General features: G+C 41.3%; 1 protein-coding gene across 1 annotated transcript in view; it reads left to right on the top strand.

Moving 5' to 3' along the window:
• Positions 1 to 292: 292 nt before the first annotated feature.
• ABHD3 (abhydrolase domain containing 3, phospholipase) overlaps positions 293 to 16770 on the top strand; it is a 51262-nt gene continuing 34784 nt past the window's right edge. The window contains exons 1-4 of the mRNA XM_072828517.1: positions 293 to 304; positions 1342 to 1716; positions 2155 to 2318; positions 3586 to 3768. Of these exons, the coding sequence (XP_072684618.1) occupies positions 293 to 304; positions 1342 to 1716; positions 2155 to 2318; positions 3586 to 3768 (734 nt within the window). The remainder of the gene's footprint in view (positions 305 to 1341; positions 1717 to 2154; positions 2319 to 3585; positions 3769 to 16770) is intronic.

The raw sequence follows: 16770 nt of genomic DNA, 5'->3' as shown, positions 1-16770 counted from the left end.
GGCAGAGCAGAAGGTGCGTGCAGGCATTATAAAGAATGTTGCTGGGCAGCCCAGGTGGCTCAGTGGCTTAGCGCCTGCCTTCTGCCCAGGGCATGATCCTGGACACCTGGGATCAAGTCCCATGTTGGGCTCCCTGCATGGAGCCTGCTTCTCCCTCTGCCTGTGTCTCTACCTCTCTCTGTTTCTCATGAATAAATCAATAAAATCTTTAAAAAAAAAAAAAAGAATGCTGCATGTAAATTGTCAAGTATGGCAACCAGCATGTATATTTGTGTTTTCTGGGTGTGCTCGGATGCAAGAACCAGTGAGTGAAAAAGAATTATGCTCAGGGTGAGACCAGTGCATACATTATTTCATTTAGCCATCTCAAAGACTCTATAAAGTAGAAATTATTATTCTACAGGTTATTAAAAAAAAAAAAACAGGCTCAGTGAAGGCAACTATATTATTCTGGGTGCTGACAACCATCAAGTTACCGTGACCTAATAAATGGCTCACTTCTGGCTCATCCCACTTATCGATCACTAATTTTTATGATTAATTTACAATCCTGTGAAATTTTTTCCTAGTCTATACAGCCCTTTCTTTTTGCCTATCTCTTTCTTTTTGCCTGCTTGAGTCTTGCCACTCTTGGTACTTCTAGGTGGGTGGAGTTCTTAGTAATAGACTGTTAAATCTTCTAGCTCTTTTAGATGCCTGTATCTCCTGGTTTAGTCGTATTGCCATAAACAGGCCTAGGAAAACATCCTTGATAATGGTTTCTGGTCCGTACGTTAAGTAACTGAATTTCTGTAATTCCAGAAATTCAAGGCACTAGCGAACCACAAATAGGCTTTAAAATCTTTTGAAGCCTAGTTCCTTTCCTTGATCTCCTTATTTATTTTCCGTAATCACTTCCCACGTAAGGCATACTTAAGGAACTGAAAGGATTCAGAAGAATCTAAAGTATGAATATCCTCATTATAGAGAGTTTTTTCTCTTTTTGATAGCGAAACAACTTTCTGAGGGACGTAGGATGTTCTCCCCGCACATAGTGCATTCTCCCAACATATATTTCGCATTAACTCCCCCAATTTCTTTCCGGGGCACCCTAAGCCCCTATAGGGCTCACAGTAAGTGAGGCGCACCGCCGCGCGGAATCCTTCAAGGTCACAGGAGCAGGTGCCTGGCCCGGGACCCGGCCGCGCACCGCCGGGCCTACCCGCGCCCCCGCGCCCGCGCCCGCCCCCCAAGTCGGCTCTCGCTGTCTGCGCACCTTCGGGGGTCGCCCAGGCTGAGCGCGAGCCGGCCGGGAGTCCCGGTTCGCCCCCACGGTGGCCGCGCTTGGGGCCGCGCGTCTAGAAGGTTCCTGAGTGGCTGGCGGCGGGGGCGGCTCCGGGGAGGCCGGGGCGGAGCCGGCGGCGCCCAGCTGCTGGGCTGCGTCTCCCGGGGCCCCGGGGCCGCGCCCGCTGGCGGAAGCTGCGCTCCGCGGGGCGAGAGGCGTCCCGCTCCCGGATCCCCCGCGGCGCCGCGCCCGCTCCCGGTGCTGGCCGCCGGCGGGCCCCCAGCCAGGCCACGCAGCGCCTAGCGATGGACCTGCGGATGCTCTCCCGGGAGCTCTCCCTCTACCTGGAGCACCACGTCCGGGTCGGCTTCTTCGGCTCGGGAGTGGGCTTATCCCTGATCCTGGGCTTCAGCGTCGCTTACGCCTGCTATTACCTGAGCAGCATCGCCAAGGTGAGCCGGGGGTTGGCGCAGGCAGCGCGCGAGGCGGGAGCTGCAGCCGCGGGCGCGGGCGGCGGGGCCGTCGCGGAGGCCAGCGCGCCCCGCCCGGCCGGTTGCCCCTGCGCCCGCACGCGGGGCCGGCTCGGTCCGCGTGCCCGGGGTCCCGCCCGCGCCCTCGGACGGCCCCGGGACCCGCCGGCCCCGCGCTGCCCCGCCGCCCGCCGCCGCCCGCCGGCCCTTCCGAGAACCACGCCCTCACCTCGGCTCTAGCCTCCGTCCCGAGGGGTCCGGCCCGTGCGACTGCGAAGAACGCGGGCCGGGCTTCTGGAGCAGATGGAAGCGGGAAGGGAGCGCGCGCGAGGGGCGGGGCTGCCCATTTCTGGGGTACGGTGGGCAGAAACTTCGTTCTGGACCCTCTGCCGTAATACTGGCTCCCCCCCCCCCCCACAGAAGCCCCAGCTAGTGACGGGGGGTGAGAGCTTCAGCCGCTTTCTTCAGGACCACTGTCCCGTGGTGACAGAAACGTACTACCCGACAGTCTGGTGCTGGGAGAGTCGAGGACAGACACTCCTGAGACCTTTCATCACTTCGAAGCCCTCAGTGCAGTACAGGAAGTAAGTACCTTTACGTGTTCAGTCATTCATTCAAAACTGCGGGGTTTCCTGCATCCTCCTAGCTCTCGGGTAACCTTTGGTAAGCAGCTAGACAAGAAAGGGGGAATGAACATGGAAATCGGTACCCCCCTCCCCCAAAACACACACACACACACATACACTCAGTTGCAGGAAAATATTCAGGTATTGCCTTTCACAGTGTGTGTGTATGCACGCGTGTGTGTGCATGTGTGTGCACACCCAAGCCTTGATGTAAACGGTTTATTTCTGGAGAAGTGTTTGGCGGTTTACTCTTTTCCAATGTGGCATGCATCTGTCCCTGAGGACCTAGATCCTTTGATGATGTGTACCAATTCACTGATGCTGGGAGTGGGGATGGAGTGGAGAAGGATGCCAATTAATTTGGATTTGGCATGATGGACTCCTGTAAAAGGACATCCTCTTAAAAAGCAAATGCATGTCCTTGAGGTATTAAAGATATGGTCCAGAATTTTTCAGTAACCAGGAGATTTAGATGGTGCCTAATATTAATTTCCCTGAGTCATCTAGTCTTTCTCAAGTTCCTTTTGTTGCCTGGAACTTACACTATTTGGGAAAATTCTTTAAGTTCAGAGATACTGTGTGAGACGTATTTTCAAATACTTACGAAGCACAGTTTATAATATACTCTGTGGGGAGACTGCATTATTGAGTCAAAGGTCCACAGCAGTGATCGGATCAGCATTTTACTTATTCATAATTCCCTGATGAATTATTTGGGTGACCTCAATCAAATAGGGGTTAAATACTGGATATTTTAGAATAATGAGGGAATGATTAAGATAAATATGTGAAGTACTTTGAAGTTCATTTTTTTAAAGATTTTATTTATTTATTTATTTATTTATTCATTCATTCATTCATGAGAGACACAGGCAGAGGAAGAAGCAGGCTCCTTACAAGGAGCCTGATGTGGGACTCGAACCCGGGAATCTGGGATCACTCACTGAGCCAAAGACAGGTGCTCAACTGCTGAGCCACTCAGGAGTCCCTGAAGTTCATTTTTATATGCTACCTTTCTGGGATGTTGCTGGAAATACTTTATGGTGCTTACTTCATATCACTCTAGTAATAACAGAGAGTGATAGAAGTGTGTGTTAGTGAATGCTGAAAAAAAAGTTCTTTTCAGATGACCAAATCACGTCATATATTTAAAAAAATTAAGACACTAATATTAAGACATGACTTAAAACACTTAATGAGTGTGTCTCTTTTTTTTTTTTTTCAGTGAACTTATTAAAACTGCAGATGGAGGACAGATTTCACTGGACTGGTTTGATAATTATAACAGTAAATGTTATATGGATGCTACCACCAGACCTACTATCTTATTGTTGCCTGGCCTCACCGGAACAAGCAAGGAATCATATATCCTTCATATGATTCATCTTAGTGAAGAATTAGGATACAGGTACCAGTAATATTTGTTATTTTTTGTATGGATTAAGCAATCCCCTAAATTATTTTTTTCTCTCCTTCCTCTTTTGCCTTTCTTTTTTCCCCCAGGAAGATGCATAACTGAATCATCTCCCAAGAAATAGAACTTAGCATAATTGACACTCAGCAGATTTTGCTTGAATGAATGAATGAAATTAGTATTACCTAGGAATTGACATAGGACCCAGGTCTGAGAAGCAGTAGGTTCACTAAAAAAATTGCTATGGAAAATAGCCATTACAGACCCCTGAGAGAGTACATGGTGACCCGCATGTCTCATTCCATATTTGAGCCCTGAATCCACTAATCTTGTCTCATTGGCTCAGATCTCAAATGTAAAAAAATATTCAGAATCAGCTTGTAGATGATACTTATTTTTCCAGAGGTAATACATGCCTCTTCATCCACCTGAGTTTGCAGATACACATTACTAATGTCCAGTCAATAATGCCATAGTATTCATTAGTATCCATTATTTATCTTAGTGACCAGGTACAATTTCAATTTTTGCAAGTGGTTTAGCAATCATAAGTTTCAGGTTCAGCTCTAAACTCTTAAAGCAGAATCATTGTGAAAAGTACTGCTTTTCTGTGGTCCATCTTTTTTAGCAGATGGTAATTATTGTAATGGAACACTCTGAGTTGCATCTTTTGTTAAACTTGAAACATTGTATAAAAATTTGATGTAGGGTTTATAATAACAACACTTATGTGAATGGGGAAATATCATAAGAACTAAATCAATTTTAACAAGTTAACTCTGATCTTTTATAGATAAAACATATTTTGTCCATGAAATGACAGTCTCTCAGACATTTTGATAGGTGTTCCACAAGTATTATTCCAGTAAAATTAGCACTAATAGCAGGAATTCGTCATTATTCCATGTTTAGCACCATCCAGTTAGATGTGAGGCTTGATTCCAACTTTTTGCTAAAACTTACTCTCAAAAAGTACAGATCATAAAGCCTTTTGTGCATATTTAAATTGCTGATTCTATACTTGGCCTGAGCTGTCTCCCAAGACTTAGGAAGTGCCTTCAAAAACAGTGTAGTTGAAATTCAAGGACTAAATCTCGTAAACCCTGGAGTTACCAGTACAACAAGGCTTTTCTCAATCATTTGTAAAAGTTGCCAGATTTCATGACCATGGCTATCATTACACTGTGTTTCAAAGGTTTTGGAAGATTCCAGCTCCCCCAAGAGTTAAAATCTCTACTGTTGATTCAGAAATTTTATTGAGAATGTATGATATAAGAAAGATTTTTGTGCTAGATACTATGAGGAGATACAAAGAAAGAATTGTGAGAAGTTGTCCTTGCCACAAGGAGCCCATGGGAAGGGAAGACTGGACTGAATCATTGTCAGCTGTTTTGAAGACAACTTATTTGCGGTTCTGAACACTAGCAGTGAATTAGTCTGGGCTTGAAAGTAGCAGAATCCATGAATGAGCAAAGGTCTATAAACTTTTCAGTGGCCTTTGGGCCTATCCCCATTTGTTTTTGTTTTTTTTTAAGATTTCTTTCTTTCTTTCTTTCTTTCTTTCTTTCTTTCTTTCATTCATTCATTCATTCATTCATTCATTTATTTATTTATGATAGACATAGAGAAAGAGAGGCAGAGACACAGGCAGAGGGAGAAGCAGGCTCCATGCACCGGGAGCCCGACGTGGGATTCGATCCCGGGTCTCCAGGATCGCGCCCTGGCCAAAGGCAGGCGCCAAAGCGCTGTACCACCCAGGGATCCCTAGACTATACTTCTTGATAGGATAGCCTACAAAATATTTTTGCAGCCTACCACAGATAGCAAGGCAGTTCCAAAGATCACTGAGTTTAAAAAAAAAAAAAAAAGGTCTGAACTTTGGTAGAAGTCCTTTGAGGCTGTGTAATAGAGTGGTATGTGCATGGGATTTAGAGCTGGGCCTGGGTTCAAATGTTAGAACTTTTACTTACTGAGTGACCTTAGCAATTAATTTTTAACTTTACCTATTATAGCTTCTCACTTACTATAAACAGGTTAAATGAATTAGAGTATAGAAAGTGCTTGGTTTAGTGACTTGAACACAGTGGGTCTTTAGAAATGTTTTTATGTTCCTTCCCAGACCTTCTATTCCCTGATCAGAATAGAACACTTTTTATAATTTAAAGAGCAAGTATGAGCAAACCTACTTCTTGGGAAATATGAACATCTAGTTTCCTTATAGGAATGTTTGGATTATATTATAATGTCTCTTACACAGTAAGAGTTGTGTAGGCATCATAAACACCTCAGTACCTTGAGGGTATGATTTTCTTTAAGCCCTGTTACTATCTTGTATAAAGGTTGAATGTGTAGAGAGGATCAGATCACCAGGGAACTGTTGCTGCTTCACTGCTGAGATATGATTTAAACATTAGAGAGAACTTAACTTGTGGCATATGGATAAAGTGAAACATAAAGGTTTACTATTGTTGCTATTTTAAAATTTTGGTTTATTTTATTGCATTTTTTAAAGATTTTATTTGTTTATTCATGACAGACATAGAGAGAGAGAGAGAGAGAGGCAGAGATACAGGCAGAGGGAGAAGCAGACTCCATGCCGGGGGCCCGACACGGGACTCGATCCCAGGTCTCCAGATCATGCCCCGGGCCAAAGGCAGGCGCTGAACCTCTGAGCCACCCAAGGATCCCCGTTTTTTTTTGTTGTTGTTGTTGTTTTTTAAGATTTTTATTTATTTGAGAGAGAGAATGAGGGGAGAGGCAGAGGGAGAAGCAGACTCCCTGTGGAGCTGGGAGCCCAATGCGAGACTGGATCCCAGGGCCCTAAGTTCATGACCTGAACTGAAGGCAGACACTTAACCAACTGAGCCACCCAGGTGCCCCAAAACTTGTATTTCCTGTACCTGAAAACTGACAAAGACAGAACTTTTCAGTTAAGGTTCACCAATTCAGAATTAGTAGCGGATAAAGTAGTTAGAAATCTTATCCATTCATTCAAGCTTTGTTTTTTTTTTTAAATCTCTATTTGGTAATACAGTCTAATAGATATTATTTTATGTACCTGAGTATTATCTCTTTTCTTAAATCTTTTTCCCATTGTCTGAATTAATTTTTAGCACTACAACTAAAAAGAGGGGGAAAAAACAGTAACTCTGAGAACATCCAAATCATCTTCTACTTTGATCTCTTTTATTGAGAGGCTTAATCTACTATTTTGTTCCACCCCCAACTAATATTAAAAAGATCGACCCATCCAGAATTATGTAATAATAAGTCCACTGAAATCTAGGTCAGTCATTAAGTATTTTTATCAGAACCTGTATTCCCAAAGAGTATACAGTCTAGCTGAAGTGACAAAGAATATGCAATAGTAGGAAAGAAATGCATTAGAGAGAACCAGGACTGACTACAAATAATAGCAAACTCAAAATAATAGTGACTTTAAAAAGAAGTTAGACCAGGGCTCTATAGTATCAGGAAGTGTTGCATCATAATCCATGGCTGCTCTAGCTCCAGCTATCACATCTACATTCCAATACCCAAGAAGGAGAAAAAAGACTAGAGAATGCATCATCTTTCTTTAAGGATGCTTTCCAGCAGTTTGTGCATACCATGTTTGCTTATATCATACAGGCCTGCTCTTCCTCAGCCTCAAGGGAGGCTTGAAAATGAAAACTTAGGAGATTCTGTGACAGAGAAAGAAGAGGAGGATGGATACTGGGAGATAACTGGCAGTCTCTAGCACTGAGTGGTCATTATTACAAGTGCCAGGATTCTGGAATATCAGACACCGAATGAGATATTTTATAGACGGAAGGAACAGGTCAGCAGTGCCAGAGGCCAGTGAAAGGGCAAGAAGAATGAGGACAGATAAAGCAAAATCATAGAAGATTCACCAAGGCAATGAGGAAAGAAGCCCAATTCATGAGGGCTAGGATGATCTAAGGAGACAAAGCAGGGGTGGATCACACATCTTGTAAGTTTGACAGAGGAAAGGGGCAAGGAGGCAAACAGGAGTGGGATTAGAAAAGAACAGAAAGGGGACACCTGGTTGGCTCAGCAGTTGGGCGCCTGCCTTCAGCTCAGGGCCTGATCCCAGGATCTGGGATTGAGTCCCACATCGGGCTCGGGATCCCTGCATGTACCCTGCTTCTCCTCCCTCTGGCCATGTCTCTGCCTCTCTTTGCGTCTCTCTTGAATAAATAAATAAAATCTTTAAAAAGAAAAGAACAAAAGGATTAATTGGAGGGATTTTTTTTTCAAGATTGTGGGTGTTTGTTTCAAGAAATTTCTTTTTCTTGCCACATTTTTAAAACTACTTACAGAAAGCACTGGCTTTTAAAGGTGGTTTGACAGGATTAAGATCTTTCACTGCAGAGCCCACCTATTCATAGCAAGGATGCCATGTCCATCGTTTACATGTTTGAGATAAACTTGAAGTGGGAGATGATTTAAAAATAGTTTTAAATGTTCCTTTGTGGGGTGCCTTGATGGCTCAGTTGGTTGAACATCTGCCATCAGCTCAGGTCATGATCCCGGGGTCCTGGGATCAAGTCCTGCATTATACTCCCCACGGGAAGCCTGCTTCTACCTCTGCCTATGTCTCTGCCTCTCTTTGTGTCTCTCACAAATAAATAAAATCTTTAAAAAAAATTTTTTTAAACATTTTTAAATTTTTATTTATTTATTCATGAAACACACAGAGAGAAAGAGAGAGAGAGAGTGGCAGAGACACAGGGAGAGGGAGAAGCAGGCTCCATGCACGGAGCCTGACGTGAGACTCGATCCCAGGACTCCAGGATCACACCCTGGGCTGAAAGCAGCGCTAAACCACTGAGCCACCCAGGCTGCCCCCCCAAAAAATTTTTAAATAAAAAATAAATGTTCCTTTGCTTTCCAGATTGGGATTTGGACCTGTGCATTTTGGATTTAGGGCAAGTATCACTAGGAGATACTAAGCTTTAGGTGACACATAGCTTTTCCTACAGTATCAGAAGGGCATTCAGAGGTCACCTATGGACTTTTCCTGAGAGAGGAAGGAAGGGGTGGTAGCTGGAACAGTAGGGCAAGTTCTGACCACTCGCAGTCTAAAAGCAGTATCTTAGATAAGAAATCACTTTAAATTAACACCAGGATGTGTTTATCTAAAAGTATTCTTACCATTTTTTTGTTGTTGTTAAAACAATTTAACTTTTAACATTTTGAGAAAGACTTTAGTTAACTGTTAACTTTAGTTAACAGTAAGACTGGCTAGATGACATGATGCATAGTAGAAGGTACTAGGTGAAGAGTTCACCTTATTTAATGATATTTCTGAAAAAAGTTATGGTGGATACTGACAAGTGGTCTCATTCCCTAGGGAACTAATTGTTAGATGTTCCATTATAAAATGATACCTCAGTTAACAAAGTTTCAGGGACAAAGCCTTTTTTTTTTTTTTTTAATCAGAGTTGACATGCCCTCAAAGAGTACTCTGTGTTCAGAACACTCCTCTTCTATAGAAAAAGAAACATTAATGTTACTAGTTTAAATAGCCCAGGGCGGCACAGTGAGGTGGTGAAGTGGATTATTGAATCAGGTCTGCTTAGGTTCAAGTCCCAGCCCTGTTATATGCTTCTGTGTATCCACAGACAAATTATTCAATCACTCTATACTTCAGTTTCTCATCTGTCAAGATAACTATATGTCATAGAACTGCAAGGATTGCGTGTATCTATACGAAGAATGAACATTTAAAAAAGTATTATCTGTGAATCTTAAAGGAGTGAATCATGTCTTTGGCATAGGGAAGAGTCACACTCTTTTAGTCCAGTTAGATAGAAAAGAGGTACTTACTGCCTACGCCCTATTACCAGGCAAGAAACCATTCCAGGAGGGCCCAGGGATATCAGTGTGCCTGGCCAGGCGATGAGTGGTACAGAAAGAAGGTAATGTCTTGCTAAGATGGAGTTTCTGACTGAATGTTGGCTCCTAAAGTTGCCTCAGTAATCTATGACACTGGAAGAATTTATTTCTATTAGTTCATACTATTAGCATAGAGCACTTCTGTTATTAAGTAGGGTTTTCTGTAAGCTAGTTCCACTGGTTCTTTACTTGACAAAATCTGTAGGATACCAAAGAGACCCAGCTAGAATTCAAATGAGTAAGATAAAATCTAAGAACATCAGAAAACAGTGTACTTATGTTAGGGAAAATGGGAGAGCTGATGGGGGGAAAAAAGATTCTAAAAAATGTTATAAGAGGTTCCTGAAAGAGAGCTTAGCGCTAGTTGTATAAAGTTTTCAGTGTCTTTACATGAAGGAGAACTTTAACTTTTCTTCTCCTTATGACTACTGGTTTTAAAATATTATACCTAGGGGCACCTGGGTGGCTTGGTGGTTGAGCATCTGCCTTTGGCTCGGGTCGTGGTCCTGGGGTCCTGGGATCGAGTCCCACATTGGGCTCCCCACAGGAAGCCTGCTTCTCCCTCTGCCCATGTCTCTGCTGCTCTCTGTGTGTCTCTCATGAATAAATAAATAAATATTCAGAAAAAATAAATAAATAAATAAATAAATCCTTTGAAAAAAATATTACACCCAAAAAAATGAATTGCGCTAATTATTGTCGATCTTTTTTTTTTTTTTTAGTTCATAGGGCCACTCAGAACTTCTGATCAGCAAGAGATAACCAGAATTGCCATTTGGTTTACAGTAATTAAATTTAGCTTTATGTATTACTTGCCACATGATAGACCACATCCTGGGTGCTTCACTTAGGTTGTTTTATTTAACATGTACCTAATGCCAAGAGATGTATTATTATGCTAATTTTGCCAACCAAAATCAAGACTACAGTGTTCATAATTTCACCAAAGTTAGACAGTTAATGTGTGACAAGGTTAAGATTCAACTATACAGCCTTATTACAGATAAATGTATTATTTCTTTTTTAGATTCTTGAAATGTTGATCATTCTTCAAAACTCTCCTTTACTTGGTTTCTCATGATTATTGTCTGTCAGAATAATATAGACCTGTAATATCATAAGACTCTTTCATCAGAGAAATTCGTTATGTCTTATAACAGGCAAACAAGTCATGTTTCATATTCAGGAAATAGATTTTGTAGGGAAAGAGTTGAAACAAGAGAATGAGGTTCTTGAATTATGGATTAAGTTTCACTGCTCTCCATTACTATGTGATAATCAGGAGTTGGGTGTGTAATACAGTTAATAATATATTCTTGTTAATTATTATGTTTGATTTTGATAACTTTGCATTCTAGAAAAAGGAACATGAGTTATATTCATCTGTTTTAATATCTTTAGAACATTAGTGAGGTTGGAAATGTTGAAGTAGTATCATTTTTATAAAAAAATATGTATTATGCCGTTGGATGTAGTGTTGTATAAATGTAAATTAGGGCAAAAAGTTGGTAGTGTTTATCAGACTGCTTATATCTTTACTAGCTTTTTTTCATCTTATTGATAGAAGGAAGTTGAAATCAACTGAGATTGTGGATTTTCTTTTTTTATTTAATATTTATTTTTTATTGGAGTGCAATTTGCCAACATACAGTATAACACCCAGTGCTCATCCCATCAAGTGCCCCCCTCAGTGCCCATCACCCAGTCACTCCATCCCCCCACCCACCTCCCTTTCGACTACCCTTTGTTCGTTTCGCAGAATTAGGAGTCTCTCATGTTTTGCCACTGTCTCTGATATTTCTGACCCACTTTCTCTCCTTTCCCCTATAATCCCTTTCACTATTTTTTATATTCCCCGTATGAGTGAAACCATATAATAATTGTCCTTCACTGATTGACTTACTTCACTCAGCATAATACCCTCCAGTTCCATCCATGACGAAGCAAATGGTAGGTATTCATCATTTCTAATGGCTGAGTAATATTCCATTGTATATATAGACCAAATCTTCTTTATCCATTCATCTCTCAATGGACACCAAGTCTCCTTCCACAGTTTGGCTATTGTGGACATTGCTGCTATGAACATTGCAGTGCAGGTGTCCTGCCATTTCACTGCATCTGTATATTTGGGGTAAATACCCAGTACTGCAATTGCTGGGTCATAGGGTAGCTCTATTTTTAACTCTTGGAGGAACCTCCTCACTGTTTTCCAGAGTGGCCGTACCAGTTCACGTTCCCACCAACAGTGCAAAACGGTTCCCCTTTCTCCACATCCTCTCCAACGTTTGTTGTTTCCTGTCTTGTTAATTTTCCCCATTCTCACTGGTGTGAGGTGGGATCTCATTGTGGTTTTGATTTGTTTTTCCCTGATGGCAAGTGACGTGGAACATTTTCTCATGTGCTTGTTGGCCATGTCTATGTCTTCTTTGGTGAAATTTCTGTCCATGTCTTGTGCCCATTTTATAATTGGATTGTTTGTTTCTTTGCTGTTGAGTTTAATTTTTTTTTATAAATTTTTATTTATTTATGATAGTCACAGAGAGAGAGAGAGGTAGAGACACAGAGGGAGAAGCAGGCTCCATGCACCGGGAGCCCGATGTGGGATTCGATCCCGGGTCTCCAGGATCGCGCCCTGGGCCAAAGGCAGGCGCCAAACCGCTGCGCCACCCAGGGATCCCTGCTGTTGAGTTTAAATAAGTTCTTTATAGATCTTGGATACTAGCCCTTAATCTGATAGGTCATTTGCAAATATCTTCTCCCATTCTGTAGGTTGTCTTTTAGTTTTGTGGACTGTTTCTTTTGCTGTGCAGAAGCTTTTTATCTTGATGAAGTCCCAGTAGTTCATTTTGGCTTTTGTTTCTCTTGCCTTCATGGATGTATCTTGCAAGAAGTTACTGTGGCCAAGTTCAAAAAGGGTGTTGCCTGTATTCTCCTCTAGGATTTTTTTTTTTTATTTATGATAGTCACAGAGAGAGAGAGAGAGAGAGAGGCAGAGACACAGGCAGAGGGAGAAGCAGGCTCCATGCACCGGGAGCCCGACATGGGATTCGATCCCGGGTCTCCAGGATCACGCCCTGGGCCAAAGGCAGGTGCTAAACCGCTGCGCCACCCAGGGATCCCTAGGATTTTGATGGAATCTTGTCTCACATTTAGATCTTTCATCCATTTTGAGTTTATCTTTGTGTTTGGTGTAAGAGAGTGGTCTACTTTCATTCTTCTGCACGTAGCTGTCCAATTTTCCCAGCACCATTTATTGAAGAGACTGTCCTTTTTCCAGTGGATAGTCTTTCCTGCTTTGTCAAATATTAGTTGGCCATAGAGTTGAGGGCCCATTTCTGGATTCTCTATTCTGTTCCATTGATCTATGTGTCTGTTTTTGTGCCAGTACCACACTATCTTGATGATCACAGTTTTGTAGTACAACTTGAAATCCGTCATTGTGATGTCCCGGCTCTGGTTTTCTTTTTCAATATTCCCCTGGCTATTCGGGGTCTTTTCTGATTCAAGATTGTGGATTTTCTATTTCTCCATTTAATTCTGTCAATTTGTGCTTCATGTATTTGAAAGCTCTGTTATTAGTCACAGATATATTTATGATTTTTATTTAGTCTTCCTGTGACTTAACTCTTTTACCATTATGAAATGTCTGTCTTTATCTCTGGTTTTGATGTCTATCTGATATTACTGTAGCCACTCTAGCCTTCTTATACTTACTGTTTTCATCATTTTTTTCATACTTTAACTTTCAGAGTATCTTTGTCTTTATATTTAAAATGTATTGCTTGGGATCCCTGGGTGGCGCAGCGGTTTAGCGCCTGCCTTTGGCCCAGGGCACGATCCTGGAGGCCCCGGGATCGAATCCCATGTCGGGCTTCCGGTGCATGGAGCCTGCTTCTCCCTCTGCCTGTGTCTCTGCCTCTCTCTCTCTCTCTCTCTCTCTGTGACTATCATAAATAAATAAAAATTAAAAAAAAATAAAATAAAATGTATTGCTTATAGATAGCATATAGTTGAGTCTTACTTTTTTATTCAGTCTGAGAATTTATTTTTTTAAAATATTTTATTTATTTATTCATGAGAGACACACAGAGAGATAGAGGGGCAGAGACACAAGCAGAGGGAGAAGCAGGCTCCATGCAGGCAGCCCGATGTGGGACTCAATCCTGGGATCATGCGCTGGGCAGAAGGCAGGCACTAAACCACTGAGCCACCCAGGCATTCTGAGAATTTCTTTATCTTAATTGGATTTTTTTACTCCATTTTCATTTAATGTAACTGTTGATATGGTGGATACAGGCCTACCATTTTCCTCTTTGCTTTCTGGGTTTTTTTTGTTGTTGTTCCTTTATTCCCCTACCGCTTCTCTTCCTCTTCTTGAGACTTTGAGTTTTTTGTCTTATCAACCTTGGAAAAAATTTTGCCATTATTTACTCAAATATTTTTCTGCTCCATTCTCTTTCTTCTCCTTCTGAGACCACAATTAGATATATGTGTGTTAGATCTTGTGATAATATACCACAAAACACTGAGGTTCTAATTCATTTTTTTAAGATTTATTTATTTATTTATTCATGAGAGACACAGAGAGAGGCAGAGACATAAGCAGAGGGAGAAACAGGTTCCTTACAGGGAGCCCTAATGCAGGACTCGATCCCGGAACTTCAAGATTATGTCCTGAGCTTAAAGCAGACGTTAAATCACTGAGTCGCCCAGGCGTCCCTCATTTTTTTTCTATCTTTATTTCTCTTTCATCTTTACATTGGAACTATAATTTGTAAGTCAAGTGAGTATTTTATTCATATACTATATTTTCTGACATAGAATTTCCATTTCTAATAGGTTTTATTCCTCTGCTGAGATTTCTTTTTTTTAAATTTAGTACAAACTTATTTTTTCTTTATGTCCTTTAGCATAGTTTTAATAACTGCTTTAAATCCTCATGTACTAATTCTAAAATACGGATCATCTCAGAGTCAGTTACAATGACTATCTTATCTTTTGAGTATTGACATGTTTTCCTGGTTCTTCATGATCTAGTAATTTTGGATTGTATTGTAGACATTTTGAATGATCCATTGTAGAGACTCTAGATTCTGTTATATTTTTCCAAAGAGAATTGATTTTTGTTTATCTTATCAGGTGGATAATTTTTTAAAGATTCTATTTATTTATTTGACATATATAGAGAGAGGGAGAGCAAGAGCACCAGGGAGCACAAGCAGGGGGAAAAAACAGAGGGAGAGGGAGAAGCAGGATCTCCACTGAGCAGGGAGCCTGACATGGGACTCAATCCCAGGACCCCGGGATCATGACTTGAGCCAAAGGCAGACATTTAATCGACTGAACTACCCAGGCACCCATCAGGCAAATAAGTTGCCTAAATTCAAACTTCAAACTCTATTTCATCTGTGGTTGAGAGCAGCTGAAATCTCCATTCAGTGTTTTATCCTTAATTTGCTCAGAGCCTCACATCTGTATAGATGAAAGCTTAGCTAGAGCTGTGGGCTCAGTTTTTACCCAGAATTTAGAATTCTTCCTCTGGGGCTCTCTCTTTTCTGAAAATGTCCTATCTTTTCTAGCTGCTATAGATGTACCAAACTGTTTTCTGATTTCTCAAGCCCATGAAATAGCATTTCTTTCTTTAAAAAAAAAAAAAGATTTTATTTATGTATTTGAGAGAGAGAGAGAGAGAGCGCGCACGCAAACAAGCATGGGGAGAGGTGGAGGGAGAGGGAGAGGGAGAAGCAAACTCTCTGCTGAGCAGGGAGCCAGACGTGGGGCTCGGGGCTCGATCCCAGACCCCAGGATCATGACCTGAGCCAAAGGCAGCCGCTTAACCAACTGAGCTACTCAGGCACCCCCGAAATAGCATTTCTATCTGACATTTGTCCATCATTGAATGATACCAACTGGTGCCTCCCCTCAGGCAAAAAGCTATAAAAAGAGGAGCTCACCCAATGCCATTTTTTTTCTTCCAAGTGTCAACTCTCATTTAGTTTCTACCTACTTGCCATTGCCTTTATAATTTATAGATATTGTTCATTGGAAGGATTGGCCTAATAAGATCTTCTCTGACATTTCTGGAAGTATAACCACCTTGTCATCTTTTCTTAACCTGGCATTCAGAACCCTATGCCTATTTTGGTACTAACCTATTTTTTTCTATCCTTCTTTTCTTTTCTTTTCTTTTCTTTTCTTTTCTTTTTTTTTTAAGATTTTATTTATTTGTTTGAGAGAGAGAGAGCACGTGAATGGGTGGGAAGGAGGGGCAGAGGGAGCAGGAGAAGCATACTCCCCACTGAATAGGGAGCCTGACATGGGACTTGATCCCAGGATCTTGGGATTACAACCCAAGCCAAAGGCAGACACCCAACCAACAGAGCCACCCAGGTGCCCCTCCATCCTTCTTTTCTGTCATTATACTCTGTGTAGCCATGTTTCTTTTTTTTTTTTTTTTGTAGCCATGTTTCTGCTAAGATGATATATTTTCTCATCCCTTAGAAAATGTTATACATTCTTACCTTACATCTTTGCTTACATTACTTCTTAAAATCCATGTTGTATCCCATATTTTCCCTTCTTCTGAAATCTTTACCATTTTTCAAGTCTCAGCATACTATCTGTTTTTTCCCACAAATTCTTTCCTAATCAGTTTTGTGCAACCTGACCTCACAAGGCTTTATTATCTACACCATTCATTGGACATTGAATTGTATACTGCCTGATGATATTACATTTATTGTAGTTGTTCAACTGAAAACATGATGCATTTCTTTTCAACATAACTAGGCTATACTCTCTTTTAGGCCAGGAACCTTATATTTATATTTCATTTTTCTCCTACAAGCTCTAGCTCAATCTTCAGTTCATTAAATAGTCTGTTTAATAATTTTTGAATGAAGGGGTTATTCCAATATTAATATTTATATAAAGTGCCTAGAACATGATCTGACACATAGCAAACAATAATCAAGGTAATGTGTTGTTATTATTATCTGAAATCACTCCACCCTCTGATTATTGATTCTGTTCTTAGACTCAAAGACTTGTGGAATCTTTTTTTTTTCTTTATTTGTTCATGAGAGACACAGA

Source organism: Canis lupus, chromosome 6 (genome assembly GCF_048164855.1).
Source record: "Canis lupus baileyi chromosome 6, mCanLup2.hap1, whole genome shotgun sequence".
Taxonomy (NCBI): domain Eukaryota; kingdom Metazoa; phylum Chordata; class Mammalia; order Carnivora; family Canidae; genus Canis; species Canis lupus.
This window is presented reverse-complemented; position numbering and strand designations above follow the sequence as displayed.